The following is a 24,587-nucleotide window of genomic DNA, read 5'->3' on the forward strand; positions in this document are numbered from 1 at the left end:
TCCTAGACACTAAGTGTTTAATGTTCTAATCTTCAACCAACTCCTTGAATTGAAAACTAGCAAGAAAACGTTTAAGCAAAGCTAAATAATGAAATTTTATTCAACTGAATTTTTGTGTATTTGTTGTATGTCTTAAAAAGCCACAAAAATTCCTTATATATAGACTAAAATCTAAATAATTCCATCCCTACAAGGATTAGGACAAACCCCTTACCTTGCCCCCCAAGTATCCTAACTAGAATAGAAAACTAATCCTGATTGGATTAGGAAACGTTTGCTTAAACGTTTTCTTAGGACATACCCCTTACCTTGCCCCCCAAGTATCCTTACCCCCCCCCCAAGTGTTTATTAGGACAAACCCCTTACCTTGCCCCCCAAGTATCCTTACCCCAAGTATCATTATTTAGCTTTGCTTAAACGTTTTCTTGCTAGTTATCAATTCAAGGAGTTGGTTGAAGATTAGAACATTAAACACTTAGTGTCTAGGAGTAGGCTAAGAGTTTAATCTCAAAATAATTAACGCCTAGGAGTGGGTTAATTAATCTGGGGATTCGAATCATAAGTTTCAGCAATGATCTTGTGAGGAGAAATATCGGTTCATTTGTATTCAATCTTAAAGAAATCCTTCAAGGTTGGATCTTTATTTCAAGATTGTGGGTTTTCTAAAACTTGACTAAACAAGGGATTCAATCCACATCATGTTCATTTTATACTATTAAACTAGTGTGTGTCCCGGGCGATGCCCCAAATTGCTTTTTTGTACTCCCTTCGTTTTTAAATACTTGCTCCACTTTTCTTTTGCGGCCATTTAAATACTTGCTCCATTTTCTTATTTGGAAAGCTTTTATAATATATAATTCATTTTTCTTAACTAGTGAGATCCAATTTTGTTACTTTTAGATTCTCTCTCCGCTCCTCTAATTTACCTTCCACTAATCCCACTACCTCTATACATTATTACTTTATCCAATGATAGGAAAAGTACTTCTAATTAGAATAGGAAAACTACTCTTAAACAAGCTAAAAACATTCCTAATATAGTAGGAAGTTTATAGCAACTAAATGATAGAAAATAAACTTAATCCCAAGTGCTTAAACCAAGAAAAACCCTCTCAACTGAAAGGTAAAAACTTGCAAGCAAAACTCTAGAAAAAAAACTAAGTATAAAATTTCTTCCATTTCATGTTGCCGCCAGAATACCACCGCACGCGCCGCCCCTCGTCTCACACGCCAGCTCTGGTTGAAGCTGGGTTCAAGGGGTTTCCGGGAAGGTGGCGCGTGGCCCTTAGAGTGGCGCGTGGCCTTTGCAATAGCCGTCGGAAGTAAATTGCACAATTCCCTCTTCCTTGATGATCAAGCTTCCTTCTTTCCCAATTGATCTATTGGACCTTTCCTTGTTTTTGTCTTTGTTTGGGCAGTCTATAATGAAGCTATTTGGACCATCTAAAAGTGTGTTATGCCCTTCAAAAGAATTAGTCTCTTGATTCACATCAGAACATACAACTCTTTTTAATGACAATTTTTTTAATGATTTGTGTTATCCTTTTTTCCGTTAATCATTGAAATTGAACATACATGAATATGTGATAATCATGCTCATTTTTAATATATCAAATGTTCATTTTTCATTTTATGAGTTAATTTTTTAATAATATTTATTTTATAGGGTGTGGTCCAACTATTCTACGATTGTATGATAATTATGTTCATTTTTGATATAATTGTTCATCTTTTTTTTTTTGGCTTAAGATTCATTTTTATATTACTAAATGATCATTTTTTTACGTTTTTTTTTTGTTTTCAAAATGTTTGATTTATAAGGTGGCCCAGCTATTCAATGATATTATATGATAATCATGTTCAGTTTTAGTATAATTAATATTCATTCTTTGACGTGTTCATTTTTTTATTAGTAAATTTCATTTTTTTTATTACTAAATATTGCTTTTTTGACGTGTTATAACAATGTTCAATTTTTTACATTTATATAATGTTTATTTTTTTATGTATTCATTTTTTTCACTAAATATTCATTTTTTTTATCGCTAAATGTTCATTTTTTTACATGTTCATCTCCTTTTATAAAAATTGTTTATTTTTATAGAGCATGGTCCAGCTAGTCAGTGTCTATAGTAGATGAAGTGCATTTCCTTCTGTACTTTAAAGAAAACATAGAGAGCTAACTCTTTGTGTTCATCATATCATTGATTATTGCAAACACCCTTGCTATAGGTAAGTCAAAAGAAGGCCTTGTTCATTTCACCTAATTTTTGCTAAACTAAAATTATTTTTACTAAAATGAAATTATTTTTGTTAAACTAAAATTAATTATATTGAATTGAAATTAATTTTGCCGATTGAAATTATTTTTACTTATTATATGTTATATTTCTTCCCTAAAATTACTTAGATTACTATACTGTAATTATTTTTACTGAACTGAAATCATTTTTACTGAATATTTTTTGTAAGGTGAACTGAACAAGGCCTTAGAGCACCCTTAACAATGAATGGAAAAAATTATTTGCTTTACTATTTACATAAAATAATATTAAAAAAATAGAGGTTGATGAACAGTGCAATGAACAATTACAAATGGTTGGAAAAGCGAACGGTTCATCAAAAATTATTTGTCTGACAAAGAGTTACTTTTGCACCAAAAAGGCACGTGAAAACTAGTAGAAATTTTTAAAAAAAAAAATCAAAAAGGGAATGTGTGAGATTGTGCCACTTGTCACTAGTATAGTGGATGGATTGGTTATTACCATTACAAATAATTGTAACGTTACAATTTTTGTAACGTTAATAACTTTTAACACATAATTAAAAATTGTAACGTTAATAACTTTTAACACATAATTGAAAAAAAAAAAAAAAAAATTACCAACGGTCATATTTTTTCATTCTCTATAAATACACACCCATATTGATATAGTTTCGACAACCTCAAAAACTACCTCTTTTTAAACCATAGTTTGTATTTTAATATGATTTCTTCACAAAACTAGCCAAAAAATTACAAATTATGGATCCAAACATTCCTAATTATTCTTTTAATAATCCAAAACCTCAAACAAAGCGTAAATCCAAAAAAAAATCCACAACAAAATCCACCAAATTATAGAATACACCAAGAAAATTGGGTTCAAACCCCCCCAAATCACCCACAAAATTCTCCACAAGTAATCCCTCAATGTTTCACCATGAATTTTGAGGGAAATAGCCAAAATTACCCAATAAGCTTCAACTACGCTCAACCTAGTCAATCAAACTTCTCAACTGAACCAATTAACCAACAAAATTATGGTGAATATGGTTCAGGAAGTGGTTATTCTCATCAGTCAACACCCGGAGGAGGCGGGAGCACAGACGAAAATTATGCACTTGATGACGATGAAGACGACGATGATGAGGATGAGGAATTGGATGTTCCATGCACCCAAATGAACTACACCAAACTCCTAACACGGCCAACCTTCCAATCTGCACCTCATCCCACTCCTAAACCCATTGAAGAGCCCGATAAAAAAATTTGTGATGATGCAGAGACAACTGCTTTAATCTCTGCGTACATGAACACAACCAACGATCAAATTACCGGAACAAATCAAAGATCAAATGTATTTTGGCAAAGGGTTCTAGCATCCTACGAAGATGCAAGAAAAGCAAACCCGGAGGAGATTGCCATCAAAATCGTTGGTAGTCTGAAGGGACGGTGGTTAAGAATTGCTCCGGCAGTTGTCAAGTGGTCTGGTAGCATCGACAATGCAAGGATGCGTAGTGGGCAAAATGCTGATGATGTGATTGTTGAGGCCCACAAGATCCATAAGAACTCATATGGGAAGTTCCAGTTCTATAATAGATATCGTTCCATTCTTGAGCAAAAAGTTCATGTGTCAGTTAGTGGTCGTCCATCAAAGAAGCCTGCGACGGTTAATACCCCGGAGAGCGGTAGTAGCGAAAAGAGATCAAGGGATGAAGATGGTGGATCAACACCAAATACACTAACAAGTGGAGACGTTTTTACTGATGAGTTTGTACCACGTCCTGATGGTTTGAAGAAGGCTAAGTCGAGGTTGAAGGGCAAGGAACTAACAACTCAAGCACTTGATACTTTTGAATCATTTGGTGACAAACTTAAACTGTACGGCGAGATGAGGGATAAGGCCGTTGACAGAGATTTGGAAAGGCTCGAGTTGGAGAAGAAGAAAGAAGCTAGAAAACAAAAGCAAATGGAGCTAGAGGAGAGAAACGTTCAGATGCAACAATATAAAATGAATTCGGACATGCTCCAACAATTGCTTGCCAAAGAAGTTCGTGCCCCGTTGGAAGATCAGATGATCATCGAACTCCAAGAATATATACCTCAGCAAATTTAGGGCATTTTAATGTTATGTTATGCAATAGGTTGCATTGTGCTAGTGTTGTTTTAAGTTGTTTTCCCTTCAATTTATTCAGTTTTAAGTTGGGTTAGTTGTGTTATGTTTAGTTTATGTGTTTGTCCTTCGAAACGGTATTGTATGTGTAATGAATAGTATTGCAACCATGTAACAAAATTTTAAATATTTTGTCGTTTTATGTGTGAAACTTTGTTCACGTGATTTGTGAAGTCAATTTCAATAAGTACTTTTCAGAATCCAATTGATTTGACGAATCTATTAGAATACTTTTGCAGAGTCTCTTAATAATTTTTAGAGTCAAAGTAAATACTTTTCAGAACCATTTATTAAGTGTAATGGTCTTCCATGTGATGACTTTTCAGAATTCATTAAGTTGTCAAATCTACCTAAAGTTTATTTAATTTTCATGTGATGCACTTGTACATTCATATCATTGATTATTTTTATATAAGATCCAAACTACGCCTATAACCTTTCTTCATCAAAACCCTAATTTAATTCTGAAACTAACAACTTTTACTCTTTCATATAACACAAGAAGAAAATGGACTCCTACAAAATTAATATAAGCTCCACTGATAGCTTAGATGAGGATAGAAGGGAAGAATTAGCTCAAGAAGAGAGGGAAATAGATGACATGATTGACACAGTCACCTCCACTTACCTCCCAATCCTAGCCTTGATGGCAACACCTCCACCACGACGCTCGCGCAAATCTGTTCCCCGAGGTGATAGACGACGTGAAGAAGGTCATGTGTGGTTGTACAATGATTACTTTGCAGAAGTTCCAGCCTACCCAAGTGACCTTTTCCGACGTAGATTCCGAATGCACAAGCATATCTTTGAATGTGTTATGTATGCCGTAACAGAAAATGATACATGGTTCCAACAAAAGAGATCCTACTGGTCGTCTAGGCTTGTCTCCACTACAAAAGTGCACTGCAGCAATTCGGCAATTGTCTTACGGTTTAGCCACCGACGTGTGTGACGAGTACATAAGCATAAGCGAAAGTACTGTGAAGTTGGCATTAGAAAAATTTATCGAAGGTGTCATCAACCAATTCGGTGATCAGTACTTGAGACTCCCAAATGGTCATGATATGGAAAGGCTGCTGCGAATAGGAGAGGAGCGTGGATTTCCAAGCATGATTGGAAGCATTGATTGTATGCACTGGGAGTGGAAAAATTGTCCGACAGCATGGAAAGGACAATTACAAGGCAGAAAAGGGGTAGCCACTCTTATATTAGAGGCTATTGCTGATCGAGACTTGTGGATTTGGCATTCTTTCTTCGGGATGCCGGGTTCTTACAATGACTTAAATGTGCTACACCGATCTCCAGTATTTGAGGATGTGTTGGAGGGGCGTACACCTCTTGTGAACTTTTTTGTTAATGGTCATCAATATAACAAGGGATATTATCTTACTGACGGTATTTATCCCAAGTGGGCTACTTTTGTGAAGTCTATCACTAGTCCACAGACTCAGAAACATAAATTGTTTGCACAACATCAAGAAGTTGCGAGGAAAGATGTTGAGCGAGCTTTTGGAGTTATACAATCTCGATTCGCTATAATTTAAAAACCATCTCTTGCTTGGGATGTTCAAATACTTCACAAAATTATGTTATCGTGCATCATATTGCACAACATGATTGTTGAAGATGAATGAGATACATATTTGAACAACTCTGACACGTTTCACTTCATTGACAACCAAAGTGGTTCTAACGAGGATGCCTTCGAGTATCGTAATGAGTGTGTAGTAGACATAAATATATATTTGCAACGAAGAACAAAGATTGAAGATCAACAAGCTCACTTGCAATTAAAACACGATTTGGTTGAGCACATTTGGAAGAAATTTAGGTGTAACGAGAACAATAACAATTAGATTTCAATTATGTTGTTAAGTATGTGTTATGTCTAATGCACTATGGTTGTTTTTTTTTTTGACAAATTTTCTATTAATAAAAAATTTGTATTTTGTATCTTTTAATTAACAAAGTAATTAATAACGCTAATTATGCTAATCGCAGATAATTAACAACTCTAATTACGATAATTTAAGCTAATTGTAATTTCATAATACTAAAACGTAACTAATTACGGTAATAACAATAAATTACATATTAAATGAGATTGATATATTGTTAATCATGTATGTATTTTAATTTTTAGTAAAAAGATAAATTGAGGTGGGATAGGTGAATAGTAACATGAATAATTTTTTATTGGTTCATGGTTAAGAGGAGGATGTTGGAAATTATTTGTATGGTTATGTGTATGAGAGAGAAAGTATTTATTTATGTGAATAGTAACATGAACAATTTTTTATATGTTCATGAATAAGGGTGCTCTTACAATGCAATTAAATTACAAGGATTTATCAACATAAATAATATTGTGTGTTATTCAAATATTAGATAAAAAATAAATTAATTCTCAATTTATGCAATATTTTTTTTGTTTACATTCGGAGATCGAACTCATTTATAAAGTACAAAAGGAGAAGAAATATGCACAACTTCTCTTAGTATAAACCAAAATAAATTAATACTCCGTCCAAAGTAAAAAATACATTAATGTTTAAAGTATTTTAGAAAAGAGAAAAAAAGAAAAAATAAAGTTAATGAAGAAAAGAGTAGCATGTGCAATCAACGAATCCTACTATGTGGGTTTCAATTATCTAATTCCAAGCTTCGCTTGGCCCAGCTGTCAGACTTATGTCATTTAATGACTTTTAAGATTCAAAAAAGTTGACGATTCCTTTATCCACTTGCTCAGCCAGCTCAATTTAAGCCTCCCTTATAACATTGATCGTCAATGTTACAAATTTTTGTAACATTAAAAAACATTGGCCATTTTCTTATGGCAAACATTGTTGATGTAATGAGCTATCACATTATTAGTGAAGTGTATTTGTCATTGCTTTGTGGATTGAAGTATAGTTCCAATGGTTTCGAGTTCAAACCTCTTGACACTCGGGGCGATCAATCTCATGTTAGTTTCCAGAACGAAAGGGGTGTCGTCTCCTATTGTTATTGAAGTGTCGTTGGTAAACTGTTGGCATGTATCCCGGCGAGTGGCTATTGTACCATGGTAGTGAAAATACTTGATGAGTTTTTCGGTTTTATGAGCAGACTCACCCTCGAAGTTCTTAGACAAGTGAACGCCGGTGGCAAATACGTTTCGTGGTTGTACCGCGTACTTCCGGTCCCTCCTTGCTACTTTCTTTACGTTTCTATATACAAGCTTCTCCATCACCCATTTTCTGAAAATGATAGTGTAGGGTAACCAAAGTGAGTATTGTGTCAATTAGAAGCATCAACGTTGTTAGCAAAAGACAAGATCAAGTCAAATAGTGGGAAGTTATGGATTTATTACAAGATTGTTATTATCATAGAAAATGATGCTTTTCAATCAAGAATCTTATCATTAAGGCATTTCTTGAGAAGAATCGTATGCCAATACTCACACGTTTCCCTGTCCCCACAAAGGCGGCTTCTTACAAAACAATACTTCCTTTGTGTGACTTTAGTTAATACATTAACTTAAGTTATGTTTAGATCACCTAATTTCAATGATTTCTTTCACATTTGAATAATAAAAAATAAGTTTAGATTAGATGTTATTATATCATTAGCAAACTTTTGACACTAAATGTCTCTAATTTTGTAAGTGTAACACTATAAAGCTAAAAGTTAGTAAAATAAGATAATTAATCAATCAAATAGAATTTAGTACTATGCTCCAAATTTTGTGCATTGCATGCATAAACTAGTGAGGAATTTTGAGGGAGGAAAGTTAGGCATTTGTAAATGCATAATATGAATTAAAATATTTTGGGTTTTTTGTAAAAAACTACCTTTTATAAACCATTTTTTGCGAGAAACTACCACGAAAACGAAATGTTGTAATTAACTACCTTATAAAACCCAAAATGTTGTAATTGACTACCACCCATCGGAAAGTCAGGTTTGACTTAATTTTTTCGGCGTTGACTTAGTCACGTGAGGGTCACGTGACCCTTAATGACATGATTTTTCCACTTTTTTCCCCAAATTCTCGAAATGGGAAATGGGAAAATTATGTCATTAAGGGTCACGTGACTAAGTCGACGCCGGAAAAATAAAGTCAAACTTAACTCTCCGGTGGGAGGTAGTCAATTACAACATTTTGTGTTTTATAAGGTAGTTAATTACAACATTTCGTTTTTAGGGTAGTTTCTCGCGAAAAATGGATTATAAAAGGTAGTTTTTTACAAAAAAATCCTAATATTTTTAAAACACATGATAGAGAGAGAAAAGAGGAGAGAGATAGGAAGAGAGAGATCTGTAGGTGGACCCCACCTATATTTTGGTCATATTGTATCACGTGATGGGGACCACATGTTGATTGTTCCATTAAAAGTTTATATGGAACGATTGAATCCTCAGTGATACTATTTATGCATAATTTTCATTATGTGCATATATAGTATCATTGCATATTTAGTGGTACCATTTGATCATCCAATGAAACCAAAATATGCATTCGTTTGTACATATGTATCATTACATGAGTATCCTTTATATGCATTTGTAAATGCCTAACTTTCCTCCATTTCTAGTTTCTCATAAACTAGTTAGCTAGAACTAGGTGTTGTTATGTGAAAAAAAAAAAAAAAAAAAAAAAAAAAAAAAAAAAAAAAAAAAAAAAAAAAAAAAAAGTTACATTCAACAAGAAACAAACCCATCACTATCACTAAATAACTAATCCTCCAACAAGTCATTTGACATGTTTCGATAGACAATTAGATATAATTAATTACTATGAAATTTTATTTATTTATTTTTTTTCACATAATTATCAATCACATTCACATAACATGCACTACGTCATGTGATAAATAAGTCATTGGACAAAGTAGATAGCCATTAGCCACATAAATTAATAAAATTGAAACTAGTACAGCTGTTTTAAATATTTTTAATAATTCGGTGCAGATTGTTTAAGAGAAGATGTTGATGCTAAAATAACATTAAACAAAGGGACAAAAGTTAATGTGCAAATCAAAATCTACCTATATTTTTGGGTTAAATTTACAAAGATTAAATAAAATCATTAGAAACAATTAAACTTTTATACACTTAGATGTATTTAAAAATGAATAAAATCTGAATTTAGTATTTAATACGCGCAATAAAATGCCTTTATTAAACTCAGACGAACTTGAAAATAGTTATGTCTTTGTCAAAATAATTTTAAGTATGGAGTATGTGATATTGTGATATATTGACACAAATTTAAGTTTTGCCTATTGTGGACAAGAATTTAGTAGCGTCCAATATCAAAATTCTACGGAGTAGTACTCAATTACAAGCCGAAAGCACCCTCCAAAATTAATTTCAGAAAATATCAGCATACCAACTTCGGTTATCTACAGCATCTGCTTAGCATGTTAGCTAATAAATCTATAGCATGACTTTGCAGGAAAATCAAATATGGTAAAAAATAAAACACACTTTTCAATTTCTTAAAACACCTTAACAAAGCAGTTTACTATGCTATTCTTATTTGTTTTCTTTTTTTTTTTTCATAACTTTTCTTTTCTTTTTACTGTTTTGAAGGTCGGATTTACTCTATATAAGTTCGATGAGATTTGACCTCACTCCTAGAAATAGGAGGGCTAGCTAAGACAACTAGCCTCATATCTACATTACTATGTCAAGTGTCATTCTAATGTGGGTTAAGTATTGGCACATAGGCACTATTTACTAACATTGCGGGAACCTCAAATCTAGTGATTCTACCATTGTTCATTGCACATTTAATTTATGAAATTTTCTATCAATAATAATCTAAAAACAATCATCTGGAAAATAGTTAAAATTTAACAGGACGGAGTAAGAAATTGAAACGTACTTGGATGTTTTGCCAGCATCTTGAGTAAGACAGAGCTTATTAGACATGGGAACCTGCTCAATCGTGAACTGAGTAAATTCCTGGAGCGAATCAGTGACGGATCTAAGTGTCAAATTCGGAGGAACATAAATGTACTCATCCACATCGAAGAAGAACATCCACTTAGCATCGAAACGATATCGATGCAAGCAATCGTTAACAAGAAGGAATTGATTATGATAATACCCATCAAATCTCTCCTGCTCCTTAACATCCTGCAACGAAACATACCCGAGGTCCGTCCAAGGTTTCAACACCTCGAAAACCTCGGGGTGGATCCCTCCGGAATCGAAGATTACGAAATGAGACTTCGCCCCGAACAGCTTCACGTGGTACGCGATCCACTCTCGCATCCTTTGAGGACTGAGGGTGCCGTAGAGTGGGGAGCCGCAGTAGAGGTAGTCGTATTTCGGAGGGGAAACAAAATGAGATATATCCCATGATCTCGGTGGTTCCACTACAACAATGAGGGAGTTGTTCCTTCGATTAGTATCCGGAGCGTGAAGGATTAGCCGGCCACTGGAGGAAGAACTATCCGCAATCCCAGAAGGAAACGTACAGTTGATGACCAGGACTGTGTATACCCTTCCGAACCCCCAATCAGGGAGAATTTTATAAGCTTTGACAAAAGATGAGCTGTTATTATTCGAGTTTTGATACTCGCAAAAGTATGTAGGACGAGAATAGACTTGCAGAGGCTTTGATGACAGACCAATGATGGAAAAAGTATTAGGTCCGCCGCGGTAGGCGGACATTAAGATAAAGCTATACGCGGCGGACCCAAATGGTTGGAACGATCGTTTTACGACGCCGTGTTCGAGAATTTGATCTACTTTTGGTGGTGGCGGTTGTGCGGTGGTTGCGGTGGTGGTGGTGGTGGTGCAAGAGAAGGGAGGGAAGTAAGTGGGGAGGAATTGGAGGAAAGCGGCGCAAGTACAGATCAAGAGGAGGAGGAGGGCGGTGAGGATGAGTTTGAATGCGGCGGCGTTGAATCCTTTCAAAAAAAGTTTGTCAAATGATTTACGATTTCTTTGATCTTTTACCATTGTAAGGTGGTGGGAAATGAAGAGTTTTACAATGGTGAAGATGCTGTCTTGAAGAAAAGAGGTTGGTCTGAAAATGTTAAAGAAGCATCTTGCTTAGTTGTCTAGTACTTTTGGAGTTGCCACGTCAATTCCACGAACTTCAACTCGTTAGACTTTTATTAGACGAGTACTACCAGAGTAATTTATTACGAGAGACAAATGTCTTTTGCTGCATTTGGTTAAGACTTTAGAACGTTTTCAAAGCAGTTTGAGAGTTTGAGCACGCTAAACCGCTAATTTAGCGTTTTGAAAGAGCCATTGCAAAGATAATTGCTTCTTTGTAGCGAAACTTCTCAGCCTCTACCTACTAGAGACAATGAAAGCTCTTGTAAGGGCGTAATAGACATTACCCACTATGTCATGACATAACATACATGCATATGGTAGTAAGGGTAGTATTGGAATGTGAAATGCATATGGTAGTAAGGGTAGTATTGGAATGTGAAATAATTTTATGAAAAATGAAGAAATTAAATAGGTGAGAGAAAGTAAAGGCATGGTTTTGGGTCTGAAGGTCCAAAAACAAGAGAGAGAAAGGGTCTTTCCTCCCGACGCAGGTCTTTCATCCCCAAATTTAGTGACCGTGTAGGAGTATGATGGAGCTGATGCAGAGACGACCAGCGTTAAGCGTGCACTGAATCTTGTAAGTTGTTCCTTATCGAACAATTAGTAGTATCTATCGTTGTTGAATGTTATTCATTGTTATGCAAATTATTATGAAAATGGTAAATGTAGTTGATTTATGTGTAATGCATGTTTTTTAATTGTTTATATTTTCGATATTTATGTGTTGTTGTTGTTGTGGAAATGGTTTTGTTGTATAAATTATGTCCTTGTTGATGCGGAAATTGGAAATGCAAATGAATATAGGAATGGGCCGCTAACTTTTTTGGGGAATATTGGTTTCAAATTTTCCCGATTAAAATTGTGTTGGTGAAGAAGGTTGTGTCGTATGCTCTACATGGGTGTGAATTTGGAATGTGTTGTTTTGGTTTGTATTAATTATATGTTTTTTGGTATATGTTTCTGTTATTAGTGTAGTTGGTATCAAAACTGTGATCGTTGGTATATATTTTTATATTGTTGATGCAGAACAATGATGTTGGGGTTAATTTAGATGGGGATAGTAATCATCGTATTGATGATGATGATGATGATGATAATGATGTTATTGTTGATGAGGGTGATGTATTTGAGGATATAGATGTGGAGGATGATGAGGATGAGGTTGAGGATGATGTTGAGGATGATGATTGTGTGGTTACCGGAGTTAAACAAAGGTCGAATGTGGCATAGGGACATGATGAGGTAGTGGAGAATCGTGGTGCAAAAAATTCTGGAGAAAATACTGGTGGTGTGAAGGTAGTTGATGCACCTTCTGTGGGAGTGGCTTTTTGTTCTTGGGAGGAAGTCAATCAGTACTACAGGTTTTATGGCAAACAACAAGGTTTTGGTGTTGTATGTGTATGAGGCCGAAAGCCCTTAAAAACTAGGGAAGAAAAAACTGTCTGAAATTACGTGTGGAAGTGTGAGTGTTGTGGGTTGACACAGTATAGGAGAGTTGTTAGAGTTGTTAATGGGAAAAGGGTAGTTGTGAATGTAGAGCCTTCGGTGAAAAAGAAGACTAAAAAGTACAACTGCCCTATTTTTTTGTATGCAGCTATGAATGAATTAGGTGAATGGTTAGTGATGAAGGTTGTGAATGAGCACAAGGGGCACAGTCCGAAACCTAGTGACTCTAATCATATAATAACTTAGCTCACCAAAGAAATGAGTATGAGAATATGGGTTTTTCTAAAAAAGATATGTATAACATTGTTAATAGAAAGACAAGGCTAAAGTTAAGGTACGGAGATGCTATGGCAATGTTGGAATATTTCCATAAGATGACCGAAGACAATCAAAATTTTTTCCATATGCATCGAGTAGATGGAGCTGGGAGGTTGAAGGACGTAATGTGGGTTGATGCTCGTAGTAGGGTTGCATATATGAGTATTTTGGGGATGTGGTATGCTTTGATTCAACGTATATGACAAATAAGTATCGCATGCCTTTTTCAAATTTTGTAGGAGTAAATCATCATGGACAAAGTGTGTTGTTGGGATATGCTTTGTTGTCTCACGAAGATGCGGAGACGTTCGTTTGGTTGTTTAAAACATGGCTTGCGTGTATGGGAGGAAAAGCCCCGTCTGCCATTATGACCGATCAGGACCAAGCTATGAGGAAGGCTATTGTAGAAGTATTTCCAAGGCCGGGTACCTACCACCATTGGTGCATGTGGCACATAATGCAAATGTTTGGACAGAAGCTTGGTGCATTGTCGAAGTATAAAGAAACAAATGTGGTCCTTAAGCACGCAATTTATAATAGTTTGATAGGGGAGCAGTTTATGGAATCTTGGCTTGATGCGATGGAGAAATATAAATTGAAGGGAAAAGATTGCTACGAATGCATGGTTGGAAGGTATTTATGGTGTTAGTTATATTAATTATTATTTGTTTGTTTGTATTGTAGGTTTGTTGTTTGCTGTTAATGCTTGTAGTGTTTGTTTGCAAGTTTGTTTCAGTAGCGAGAAATGTGGATACCGGCATACTTAAAACATGTATTTTGGGCGGGAATGCGAATGGCACAGAGAGTGAAAAGTACGAATAGCTTCTTTGATGGCTACTTAAAGAGGATCACTTGCTTGTTTTTGTTTGCCCCAAGATATTGCAAGGCCATGGAGAGTAGGGCAAAGGATGAGGGGGAGGCAGATGCAAATACCAGGCGTTTTATCCGTCCTTTGATGACGGAGTTTTCTTTGGAGCGTACTTACCAGAAACTGTACACGAATGCAAAGTTTGAGGAGGTTCAGCTTCAATGCATTAGATTGATGTATTTGACAGTCCTTAGTAAAAGAAACTTATCGGATACCGTGGTGGAACATGTTATAGAGGATCGGATATGGGTATGGTCGAAGTTTTTGAAGAAAGAAATTCCCTATAAGAATGAGAAGAGGAATGTTGTAGTGACCTTCGACATGGAAACGTCTAATGTTGAGTGTGATTGCAATTTTCAGAGCCATGGAATACTTTGTTGTCATATTGTTAAAGTGTTGGATATCCAATTGAATGAAACTGTTCCCGAGAAGTATGTCCTTGATAAGTGGCGGAAAGACATTCAGCAGAAGCATAATATGGTCAAAGTAGCATACCACGATCCTTTAAAAAATGAAGAAGTGCAGCGGTATGACAGGGCTATGTTGGCCTTTGAACCTATTCTGCTTCGTGCAATGGTTTCAGATGATTATATTGCTTTACTGATGGAGCAAATTGCAGCAATTAGTTTGCGGTTGGACGAGAAAGGGGGGGTGAACCTTTAGGGGCTAAATCTATGGTAGGTAATAATTGATAAGAGTAATTGTGAGACCATTCACAAAACAACGAAGTTGTTGGTACTCCAACCTCTGTTAACAAGGGTGTTGAAGGTAGCGTTGCATGTACTAGTAATATACTAATCCTACCACCCTATTTCACTCTCCTTCACCAACTCCCACCCCCAACTCCACACGGAATGGAAGTGTGAAAGATCCGGTGAGTCGGGCAAGGAAGAAGGCACCCCAAAAACAGAAAAAAAAAATCGGGTCCTAAGAAGAGAAAGAGCTCAGGCAAAGGAAAGAGGAAAAAGGTTGTAGAAACATCGAGTGATGAATTGTCAAGTGATAGCGAGGATGAGGTTGTTGTTATAAAGAAGAGAAAAAGTACCCGAAAAGGGAAGGGTAGAAAGAGAGCAGCCGTACCAAGTGATGGTAAGTCTTCAGGTGAGGGTGAACAGGAGAATGTTACCAAAGAAGGTCGAGGTGGCAAAGGCACAAGCACTGCAGTGGCAAGTTACTACTACTTCTTACTCATATGAATATCTCGAGTACCCGGGTTCCGGGTACCCGAATTATTCGGGTCGTGACATAGGGTACCCGGATTTTTTTTTTTTTTTTTTTAAAAAAAAAAAACTTGTATTAATTTTAGGTATTTATACTTGCTGTAATTTAAAGTTTTTGTTAGGTAAACACAAATTATAACCATTTACTTCCCAATTCACAAGCATATCATCATCAAAAGACAAAAACACAATGCTGAATATAAAATTAAATTTACAATTTCTGGGAAAAATGTAGAAAAAAAAATCATGGAATTAACAACTTAAAGATTGAATCTTTGATGCAAAAAATAACAAATAAAAGTGGTTGACAAAATTTAATACAATTGGAAAATAAACAAGAGAAGAAGAATTATAAATAGAAGCCGCCGACGCGCATACAGCGATGAAGCCGAAGTAATCGACTGGAAGTTCAAGCGACGCAACCACGAGGAAGGAGATCACGGCAAGGGCGGAGATCTTGATGAACCCTTGGAGTTCGAGTGCAAGTGCTTTGATGATGTGGTTGGCGGGGTCGAGGAGGACGGCGGCGACGGAGTATTTGGCCTGGATTTTGTGATCGGCGGCTTTGGTGGGAGTGGTATTGGCATGAGGAGAGAGAAATGAGGTAGGGAATGAGATAGATGTAAGAAGAGAGAGAAAGAGAGAGAGAGAGAGAGAGAGAGAGAGAGAGAGAGAGAGAGAGAGGAGTCTGGGAGCGGCGTGAGAGTTTAAGAGGAAAAACCCTAACTAGGGTGAAACTATAAATGGGCTAGGCTTAGTTTGAGAGAGAGTGTTTTTTTCTTTTTTAAAGATAGCGGGTATTCGTGTACCCGTCCCGAAAAAACAATTTTTTTTCCCCAAATTCCCCATCTGGTATTTCCCGGGTCATCGGGAAATCGGGTCGGGACAATCAGGTCAGGTTTTTTTTAACACCCCTAGCGGAGTTAATGTTTAGGTTCAGTTCCAAGTTAATGATGTAGTAGCGAAGTTAATGTTTAGGTTCAGTTTCTACTTAAAGTAGCGGAGTTAATGTTTAGGTTCAGTTCCTACGTAATTATGTAATAGCGGAATTTATATTAAATTTTGTTTCCTAGTTAATGTACTTAGTAAATGTACAAGACTGAACGTTTATGCTATGTGTTCGTATTAGTCGTTTGGCACAATTCTTTTATGTTTATTCTATTTCCCACGTTGTGTGGGTTAGACCCTATATGTGGGGGAAGATTATTGTCAATAGCCGCTGAATACCAACATCTGCAAGATATATACCACCATATGCAAGATATATACCAAATATACAACCACATATACCAAACACACTATTACCCCATACAATACCAACATAGTTAACACATATACTATCAATATTATATGATGAAACAAATTCCAACATTAAAACAAACTATACAAGCAGTCACTAGAAAAAAAAAAAAAAACTAACACAACTGATGAACAAGAATTGTGCAAGTATTTTATCACCAGAAAACGTTCCATAAAGCCATAAGCACATTCTTTGATGCATAAATAACATTATAATTCTGCAACTTTAGCTGCACATAACGGGAAAGGGCACACAACATAAGTTCCAAACACAATATAATGTAAGGAACAACTTTGGATACACATAACAGGAAAGGGCACACAACATAAGCACCAAACTTACTTGTTAGTCTGCTTCACTGCCACATTTTTCATGGGTCAGTTCATCACGGTGGGCGATGTGCAGGACTTGTCAAAAGTCTTTAGTAATACATCCACTGCAAACGCCTACACAATGCATGGAAAAGTGATCAACACAAGTAGTTTACATTATATATTAATTCTCATTAGGCGTGTCAATGTTACCAGCTTCAACAGGACTGCACTATGCTCGGTTGCACCATCGCTCGTAGTCGAGTCAATTACATAAATGATATTCTCAATCATATCAAAAGCAGCACACCGCCAGTGTTTCTTTTCAATAATAGGAACAAACAACTGCAATATTTTTGCACAAGGGGACTTAAGCTCCTTCACAAGACATGACAACATTTCAAATCCAATACTACTTCAAAAATAAATGCCTCTTACCACTGCAATATTTTTGCACCCCAAGTCTTTCAAATTCCCCTCTTGTTTAGCTGCTGCCACCTCAACTGTTTCCTCACCCCGAATCACACGTTCCTGCAACAAATACACACAAGGCTTTTTAGTCCGCCAAATAAAATTTTGATTAGGCAATGTCGTTACCCTGTGTTTTGGTTTATGGGAATCAATTGATTTATGTAGCTAAATGAGTTCAGTTTTCTCACAGCAATAGGATAAACAAAATACCTTAAAAAAAGGAAAATAAAATATCATACGGCCGAAATATGAAAATAGAAAATGGAAGCAATCAATCAATAATGAAAAAATTAAAGGCATATCGCATCCATATCACATGCTAATCCTAAGTTTCTACTACTTCCATGTCACACACTCTACAAATATAATATCATACTGCCGAAATATGAAAATAGAAAATGGAAGTAATCAATCAATAATGAAAAAATTAAAAGCATACCACATGCTTATGGCATATCACAACCATATCACATGCTATACCTAAATCACATTTACAAGAAATCCTAAGTTTCTACTATCCATGTCACACACTCTACATGATGTGGATCCCAACCTTGAAGGATTTCGTTAAGATTGAATACAAACGAACCGATATTTCTTCTCACAAGATCATTCCTGAAACTTGTGATTCGAATCCCCAAATTAATTAACCTACTCCTGGACGTTAATTATTTTGAGATTAAACTCTTAGCCTACTCCTAGACACTAAGTGTTTAATGTTCTAATCTTCAACCAACTCCTTGAATTGAAAAACTAGCAAGAAAACGTTTAAGCAAAGCTAAACAATGAAATTTTATTCAACTGAATTTTTGTGTATTTGTTGTGTGTCTTACAAAGCCACGAAAATTCCCTATTTATAGACGAAAATCTAACTAATTCTATCCTTACAAGGATTAGGACAAATCCCTAACCTTGCCCCCCAAGTATCTTAACTAGAATAGAAAACCAATCCTAATTGGATTAGGAAACTACTTCTAATTAGAATATGAAAACTAATCTTAAACAAACTAAAAACTTTCCTAATATACTAGGAAGTTTATAGAAACTAAACAATAGAAAATAAACTTAATCCTAAGTGCTTAAACCAAGAAAAACCCTCTCAAGTGAAAGGTAAAAACTTGCAAGCAAAACTCTAAAAAAAAACTAAGTATAAAATTTCACTACAAGAAAAGAGGCAAATAGCGACGGACTTGTTCCGACGGACACAATATTCCGTCGGAAAAGTCAAATTTTCCAACGGATTTTTATTCCGTCGGATTTTTCCGACGAATTCAACAATGTCGTCGGAAATTTCCGACGGAATATAATTCCGTCGGAAATTTTGTACTTTCCGACGGATTTTTCCGTCGGAATTGACCTTTTCCGACGAATAATAAGTCCGTCGGAAATTTCCGACGGATTTCCGACGGAATATTATTTTTAAAAAAAAAAGAAAAAAAAATAAAAACAATGAAAACCCTAAAAACCTATTCTTCATCACTTCCGCAGTTCCGCCTCTTTCCCCTTCTCCCTTTGTTTTTCCCCCTTTCCCCTTCTCTCTCCTCTCTCCTCTCTCCTCCCTCCTCTCTCCTCTCTTCGCTCTCTTCCTCTCCGATCTCCCTCGATCTCTTTCTTCTCCTCTTCTTTCTTCTTCTCTTTGGTTCTCCTTCTCTTTCGTACTACTTCTATCTCCTCTTCTTTTTGCTGCTCAACAGTGACATCAACAACATCTACACCGACATCAACACCGACATCAACAATATCTACACTGAAATTAAGATCAACACCAATGCAATTTCCTCTTTTTTCGTCCTTTCTCTCTCCTAATGATGAAAACAAGGGTTTTCAGGTCAAATTCGACCATGAAAACTCTAGATCTAGAGTTTTCATGGTCGAATTCGGCCTCGTAAACCCATTTTCAAGGTTTTTTTTGGCCGAATTGAGGTATGCGTATTTTTTTTGATTTTTTTTTTGTTTTATCTGATTTTATTGTGGTAGATGTGAACTTCAAATTTTGGGGGTTGGGCTGGGATTTTATTTTTCTTATTTTTTGGTTGTGAAGGTTTTTTCGGCGGCGGCAGTGGTGGATTTCGGTGGGTGGTGGGGTGGTTGGCTGTGGTTCGGCGGCAGTGGTTGGTTTTGTAGATCTGGGTATGTATTTGGGTGGGTCTGTGGTTGTGGGATAGAATCGGTGGTGGTGTGTAGTTGTGGTTGGGTATGGGATAGCGTCGGTGGTGGTGTGTAGTTGTGGTTGGGTATGGGATAGCGTCGGTGGTGGTTGTAGTTATGGTTGGGTATGGGATAGCGCCGGTGGTGGTGTGTGGTTGGGTCTTTGGGGGCTGGTGGTTAGGGGTGGGAGCTGGTGGTAGGAGGCTTTTTTTTTGTTTTTTAAAAAGAATTTTCCGACGGAAATTCCGTCGGAAATTTTCGACGGAAAATGATGCAAGAAATCCGTCGGAATTTCCGTCGGAAAAGTGTTTCCGACGGAAATTTCGTCGGAAAAGGTCGATTTTCCGACAAGCAATATTACGACGACAGGTTCCGACAGAATTCCGTCGGAAACACAATTTCCGACGGAAAACAGGGTGTTTCCGACGGAATTTTTCCGTCGGAATTAAGCTGTTTTCTAGTAGTGTTTCCTTCTTCCTTGATAACCAAACAAGTGACCCATCCTTGACTTTTCCTTTAAGTTCAAACCCTATTTTACATAAAATCAATGTAAGTGGATCTTCATAAGAATTACCCTCTCAATTCACATCACTACAAATCTTCAAATTTATTGACCTAATCACTTAATCATTTTATTACTCATGTAATAGATGCACAACCCCAACTAAATTATACCACTGTAGTAACTCCTTAAAAACCTAATTTGAAAACAAAGTGATCATCAATAAATAACTTATACATGTATTTGATAATTTCATACAAAATATTCAAACCCAACTTCAGAAACATCAGGATAGCCAAAAATCAACACCCATCAAATAAAATTCAATCACAATACTAGTCAATACCAATAACTGAATATATTGCTATAAATTGAAGTACCAATTCACATACTCCCATTCATAACAACAACACAGTTAATTACCTATTCTCGAATGCTACAAAATTACATAAACAGCCTAACATATGTTTTCCAATATTTCAAGTTCAACAAACAATTAAAATTTCACAACATATAATGCTTTGACATAACTTTTCACCTAAAGCATATCAAGGTTCCTACATTTATAAAATGAAAACAAGGATCCACCATAAAAAATAAACGAAAAGGAGCTTATTTGGTCTTTCACAAATAAACCACAAATGGATTAATTCCAAACAAATTTTGAACAACTTTAGCATAAGAAATTTTCTTCTAACCGTAAAAGTGACATCAATCATAATCTTCCTTCTCTTTCCCTCAAATTCTTTGGCCCACTCACAGGTGTACAACTTGGCAGCCATCCTTACATACTGAGAGCTAACCCTATCTCGCATGAACAAGACTCCATGACAATCCGTCGTAGTAGGATCCATGCCCTGGCACTCGATCAATAGTATATCCCTGAACATACATTTACCAATGAAATCAGTATTTACCAATTCAATTAAGCTTAAAAATATGAATTCAACAATAACAAATTAACTTACCGGTTCTTGTCTGTCCTAGAGCTGCAATTCCTGATCATTATTAAAATCTTCCCCACTACCACTCCCAAAACCCGAGCCTTTTACAACAACTTCAACACGAACACAATTACTTGAACTCCTTTCCTTTGGGGCTTTCATAATAGCCACCTTACTTTGAGCTACTTCTCCCTCTGCCCCAACCTTCTCAGTTGATTCCTTTGGCACTTTTGTAGGGGCACTTTCTCCTAGTGCCTCAGCATTCTCATTCCCTCCCTTTGACCCTTGTCCATGGCCACCTTCCTCTGAATCAACATTCTCTTTGGCTCCTCCGCCATTTGACTCTACCCCTTGGACACCACCTCCATTTGCCTCAAGGTTCTCCCTCCTCAATTCCCTATGACCTCCATCATCACCATCAACAACATTGTCCCCTACTACATTGTTCATCTCACTTACAACATCATCTGCATCACAAAGAATAGCTTCTGTTGCTATTCTGTTTATAGGTTGTTGAAGAGGCTCCTCGAAACCTTTTTGCTTTTCAGCAACTTCTTCAACAGCTCTTGCACAAGGCCCATACGGCTTAACACGCTTCTTCTTCAGCAGTTTCTCCAACAAATTTTCAATGTACTCTAGTCGAGGATCAAGCACTCTCAAAACCTACAAAAAACAATGGAATATTTAAATAAAGCAATTTATTACATCTTTCAAATCCAAGGAAGACCTTTACTTTCATGTAACTTACCCTCCGTACTATCACATCCTCGCTAAACTTTTCCATTAGATCAGGTGGAATCCTTCTATCCCTTACTATACGGGGATGCCTCTCTCCGTACACAACATCAGTACACTGCCAAAAATATCATACATCATACATCTTCACCTCGAAAACTGAAAAATTGAACTATTACAATAACCTTTTTACACTACTACATTTTTGAGTTAATGCAACAACTTAAAATGAGCTAATGCAACGGCTTGCTCACTACCGTTGCGTTAGATTAATGCAACGGTGGTTTAAATACGTATTAAAAGAGTAAGCTAATGCAACGGTCTCTACCATGTCGTTGTATTAGCCTTTGAAGGCATTGTAATAGGTAAACTAACACAACGGTTTGGTAACTAGTATTCTGTAGGACCATTTTAGACGATCCCGCCAAACATTTCATTTCGATTTTTTACCAAAAAATTCAAAATCAAAACCCTTCCTCCACTTACTCTCAGACCCCTCCATTTCCTTGAAGTGTGAGTCAAAAAGAAGATAGAGAAAATGTATTTTCTTTCCAACATGCCAAACCCTAATTTTGAGCTCCTCCCAAAAAGAAGAGGAGAGATGGTAAGCATCCTCAGCGCACTGCCAGGATTCGGATATTCAAGCTTTGTGAAAAAATTTCTTCCCCATTTTCAATTTCTTTTTCGTCCTCTTGAATCTAGAAGTGAGATACTCGTATTTTTTTTCTTTTTCGATTGTTTTTGTTTTTTAACTCTTAGATTTGATTAAAATTCTATTTCTTTCTCTTCTTTATTTTCAGTTCCTTGTTATCTATTACTTTTGATTTGTTTTTATGGATTTGAAACTTTAATTAACTAGTAAGATGATTCACTTTTAGCATATCTTTAATGTTAGTTTTTCAATTTGCTTCTTCAATTATTGTATTGAAAATTAGCATAATCAAATGATGTAGTTTTCACATAAATACAGATTTCATACACCCTAAAAATATGAAAATATTTTCAATGTTATTGATTACATTCAAATAAAACATGTGGTAATTAACTGCTAGCTATATGTAATTTTCAGATTTTAGAGTAAGCTATGAGTTTAATTTGTAATTTAATTAGTGAATTTCAATCTTAATTGATTAGTCTTAAGGCTATGTATAAGTAAAAAGGTGGGTAATCGTGCACAGACGTGTAGTTTGGTTTTGCTTTTAAATGTTCTTACATGTGCTCTAAATGTTTGCCCAACTAAATGTCTTTCCTAGGAAGCTTGCCTACATTGTGTATGTAGTATATCAAGTATGACACCTTGTGGAATTCAACATTGTTCATTATGTAATACGAAATATTAGATGATATTAAAAAAATGTATGAGTTGTCAATCTATATTGATAAAACTATCTAATACTAACTTGTCTAACTATAATGTATAGGTCATTTTTAGCTTCAATATTGTTGTTACATGAAAAATGAATTTTACTAGAATAATCCTGAAGTGATATTTTTTTCCCGTTCATTTCCAGGCTACCATATATTAGCAACATGAATGAATCATCAATTCGGTAGAACGTGGGTCTCCAAAACCCGGCATTGATTTAGTATAATTTTTTTAAGGTAAATGAGTATGGTAAGTAAGTAATACTATGAATACTGCATTTTTTAATGGTTTAATAGATATTGCTGAATTGGAAATAGAACCTTATGGTGGAGACTAATGTTGTGGTTGGGTGTCTAAAGTCTAAAAAAAGGGGATAAGAAAAAAGGTAGGCTAATGTATTCTCTTCTTTTTTCTTGCTGGCTGTTTTTAATGGTGTTTGAAAAGTGAAAGCTTAAAGAAGTAAGCTGTGCAGGGCACTTTGGCTTATCTTCTAGATGAGGTTATAGATTGTGTTGGTGTCACTTCTTTGTTCTATGAAGATTCTGTTTTGGTGAGGAGCTAATTAAGGTATTATTTTATCATACTTATGTCTTATTCTTTCAGTCCTTTCCCCTTTCAGTTTTTAGTGTAGTTTATTAGTTCTTTTTGAAGACTTTTTAACAGATTTCATTTGTTGTTGCATATCAACCTAGATATAGATTAATAACATAATGTAACAGAATGCAACCATTGTTTGCTCTCTGTGCTATGAGATATGATTTGAATACTAAAAGATATGATTTGACAGCCTTAATATTTTCATTCTACGGTGATATGTGAGAACTTGATAAAACTGGTGTTTGCTCTCTCAAAGAAGATTCAAAATGCAGTCACTCACTCAAAAAAATTTTAATCAAAGAAGAAAATGCAGTTATCGATTGGTAAAAACATTTACTCACTAACTATTTGTAACTATTTTTGTCATTCAATTGCCAAGTAAATGATCAAAGTACATTAAATCACTACTTGAAAATTCATTAGGATACAACTCGGCAAGTCGAATCAATTTTGCTATGTCAAATGATGCAAATCGATTATAAGGATCAAAAGAAGACATACATATGAGTAACTCTTGGCTTTTCTCATTAAACCGATTTTCAAGCTCTTGTAATTGCAAATCAATGACACTAAGAAAAACCTCAACTTGAAAACGATGAAGATTAGTCACTCTTGGTGTATTACCACAAAACACCCTTCTACCCAGTTGTAGGGAATATTTCAAGCATTATGATAACCCCAAACTTGAACCCCACTGTGATCATACACTAAAGTACGGTGGCGTTCCAAAGGGAAAGACAAAGAGCTAAAACGAGTCGCCAACAAGTTTTAAGGAACTTGTACCCAAAAGACAATCCAAAAGGACCATCAACTACTCCATAAGATCTTGAACCAAACAGGGTCCGGGGATGAGGGTACGAATCCAT

The 24,587-nt window shown here is 35.7% G+C and overlaps 3 protein-coding genes across 3 annotated transcripts; 2 read left to right on the forward strand and 1 right to left on the reverse strand.

Annotated features, from left to right (window-relative positions):
- The first annotated feature begins 4,944 nt into the window (after positions 1-4,944).
- LOC145616905 (uncharacterized) lies at positions 4,945-5,980 on the forward strand. Its single transcript, XM_081671622.1, has 2 exons — positions 4,945-5,184; positions 5,270-5,980. Exons 1-2 carry the CDS (start codon positions 4,945-4,947, stop codon positions 5,978-5,980), a joined length of 951 nt encoding a protein of 316 aa, XP_081527748.1.
- An 853-nt stretch (positions 5,981-6,833) lies between these two features.
- LOC145618134 (galactan beta-1,4-galactosyltransferase GALS3-like) lies at positions 6,834-11,642 on the reverse strand. The gene is made up of 2 exons (XM_081672927.1): positions 10,306-11,642; positions 6,834-7,672 (listed from the first exon to the last, which is right to left on the reverse strand). Exons 1-2 carry the CDS (start codon positions 11,388-11,390, stop codon positions 7,324-7,326), a joined length of 1,434 nt encoding a protein of 477 aa, XP_081529053.1. The 5' UTR covers positions 11,391-11,642; the 3' UTR covers positions 6,834-7,323.
- A 2,410-nt stretch (positions 11,643-14,052) lies between these two features.
- LOC145616906 (protein FAR-RED ELONGATED HYPOCOTYL 3-like) lies at positions 14,053-14,790 on the forward strand. Its single transcript, XM_081671623.1, has one exon. It carries the CDS (start codon positions 14,053-14,055, stop codon positions 14,788-14,790), a length of 738 nt encoding a protein of 245 aa, XP_081527749.1.
- The last annotated feature ends 9,797 nt before the right edge of the window (positions 14,791-24,587 follow it).

This window comes from Chenopodium album, chromosome 26, assembly GCF_948465745.1.
Source record: "Chenopodium album chromosome 26, dcCheAlbu1.1, whole genome shotgun sequence".
Taxonomy (NCBI): Eukaryota; Viridiplantae; Streptophyta; class Magnoliopsida; order Caryophyllales; family Amaranthaceae; genus Chenopodium; species Chenopodium album.

Excerpts from the sequence above, each read along its gene's own strand:
- LOC145616905 (XM_081671622.1), top strand. The coding sequence starts at position 4,945 with ATGGACTCCTACAAAATTAATATAAGCTCCACTGATAGCTTAGATGAG. Across the intron at positions 5,185-5,269 it reads ACAATGATTACTTTGCAGAA|AAAATGATACATGGTTCCAA; the intron begins GTTCCAGCCTAC and ends ATGCCGTAACAG.
- LOC145618134 (XM_081672927.1), bottom strand. The coding sequence starts at position 11,390 with ATGGTAAAAGATCAAAGAAATCGTAAATCATTTGACAAACTTTTTTTG. Across the intron at positions 7,673-10,305 it reads GATGCTGGCAAAACATCCAA|AAAATGGGTGATGGAGAAGC; the intron begins GTACGTTTCAAT and ends TATCATTTTCAG.
- LOC145616906 (XM_081671623.1), top strand. The coding sequence starts at position 14,053 with ATGGCACAGAGAGTGAAAAGTACGAATAGCTTCTTTGATGGCTACTTA.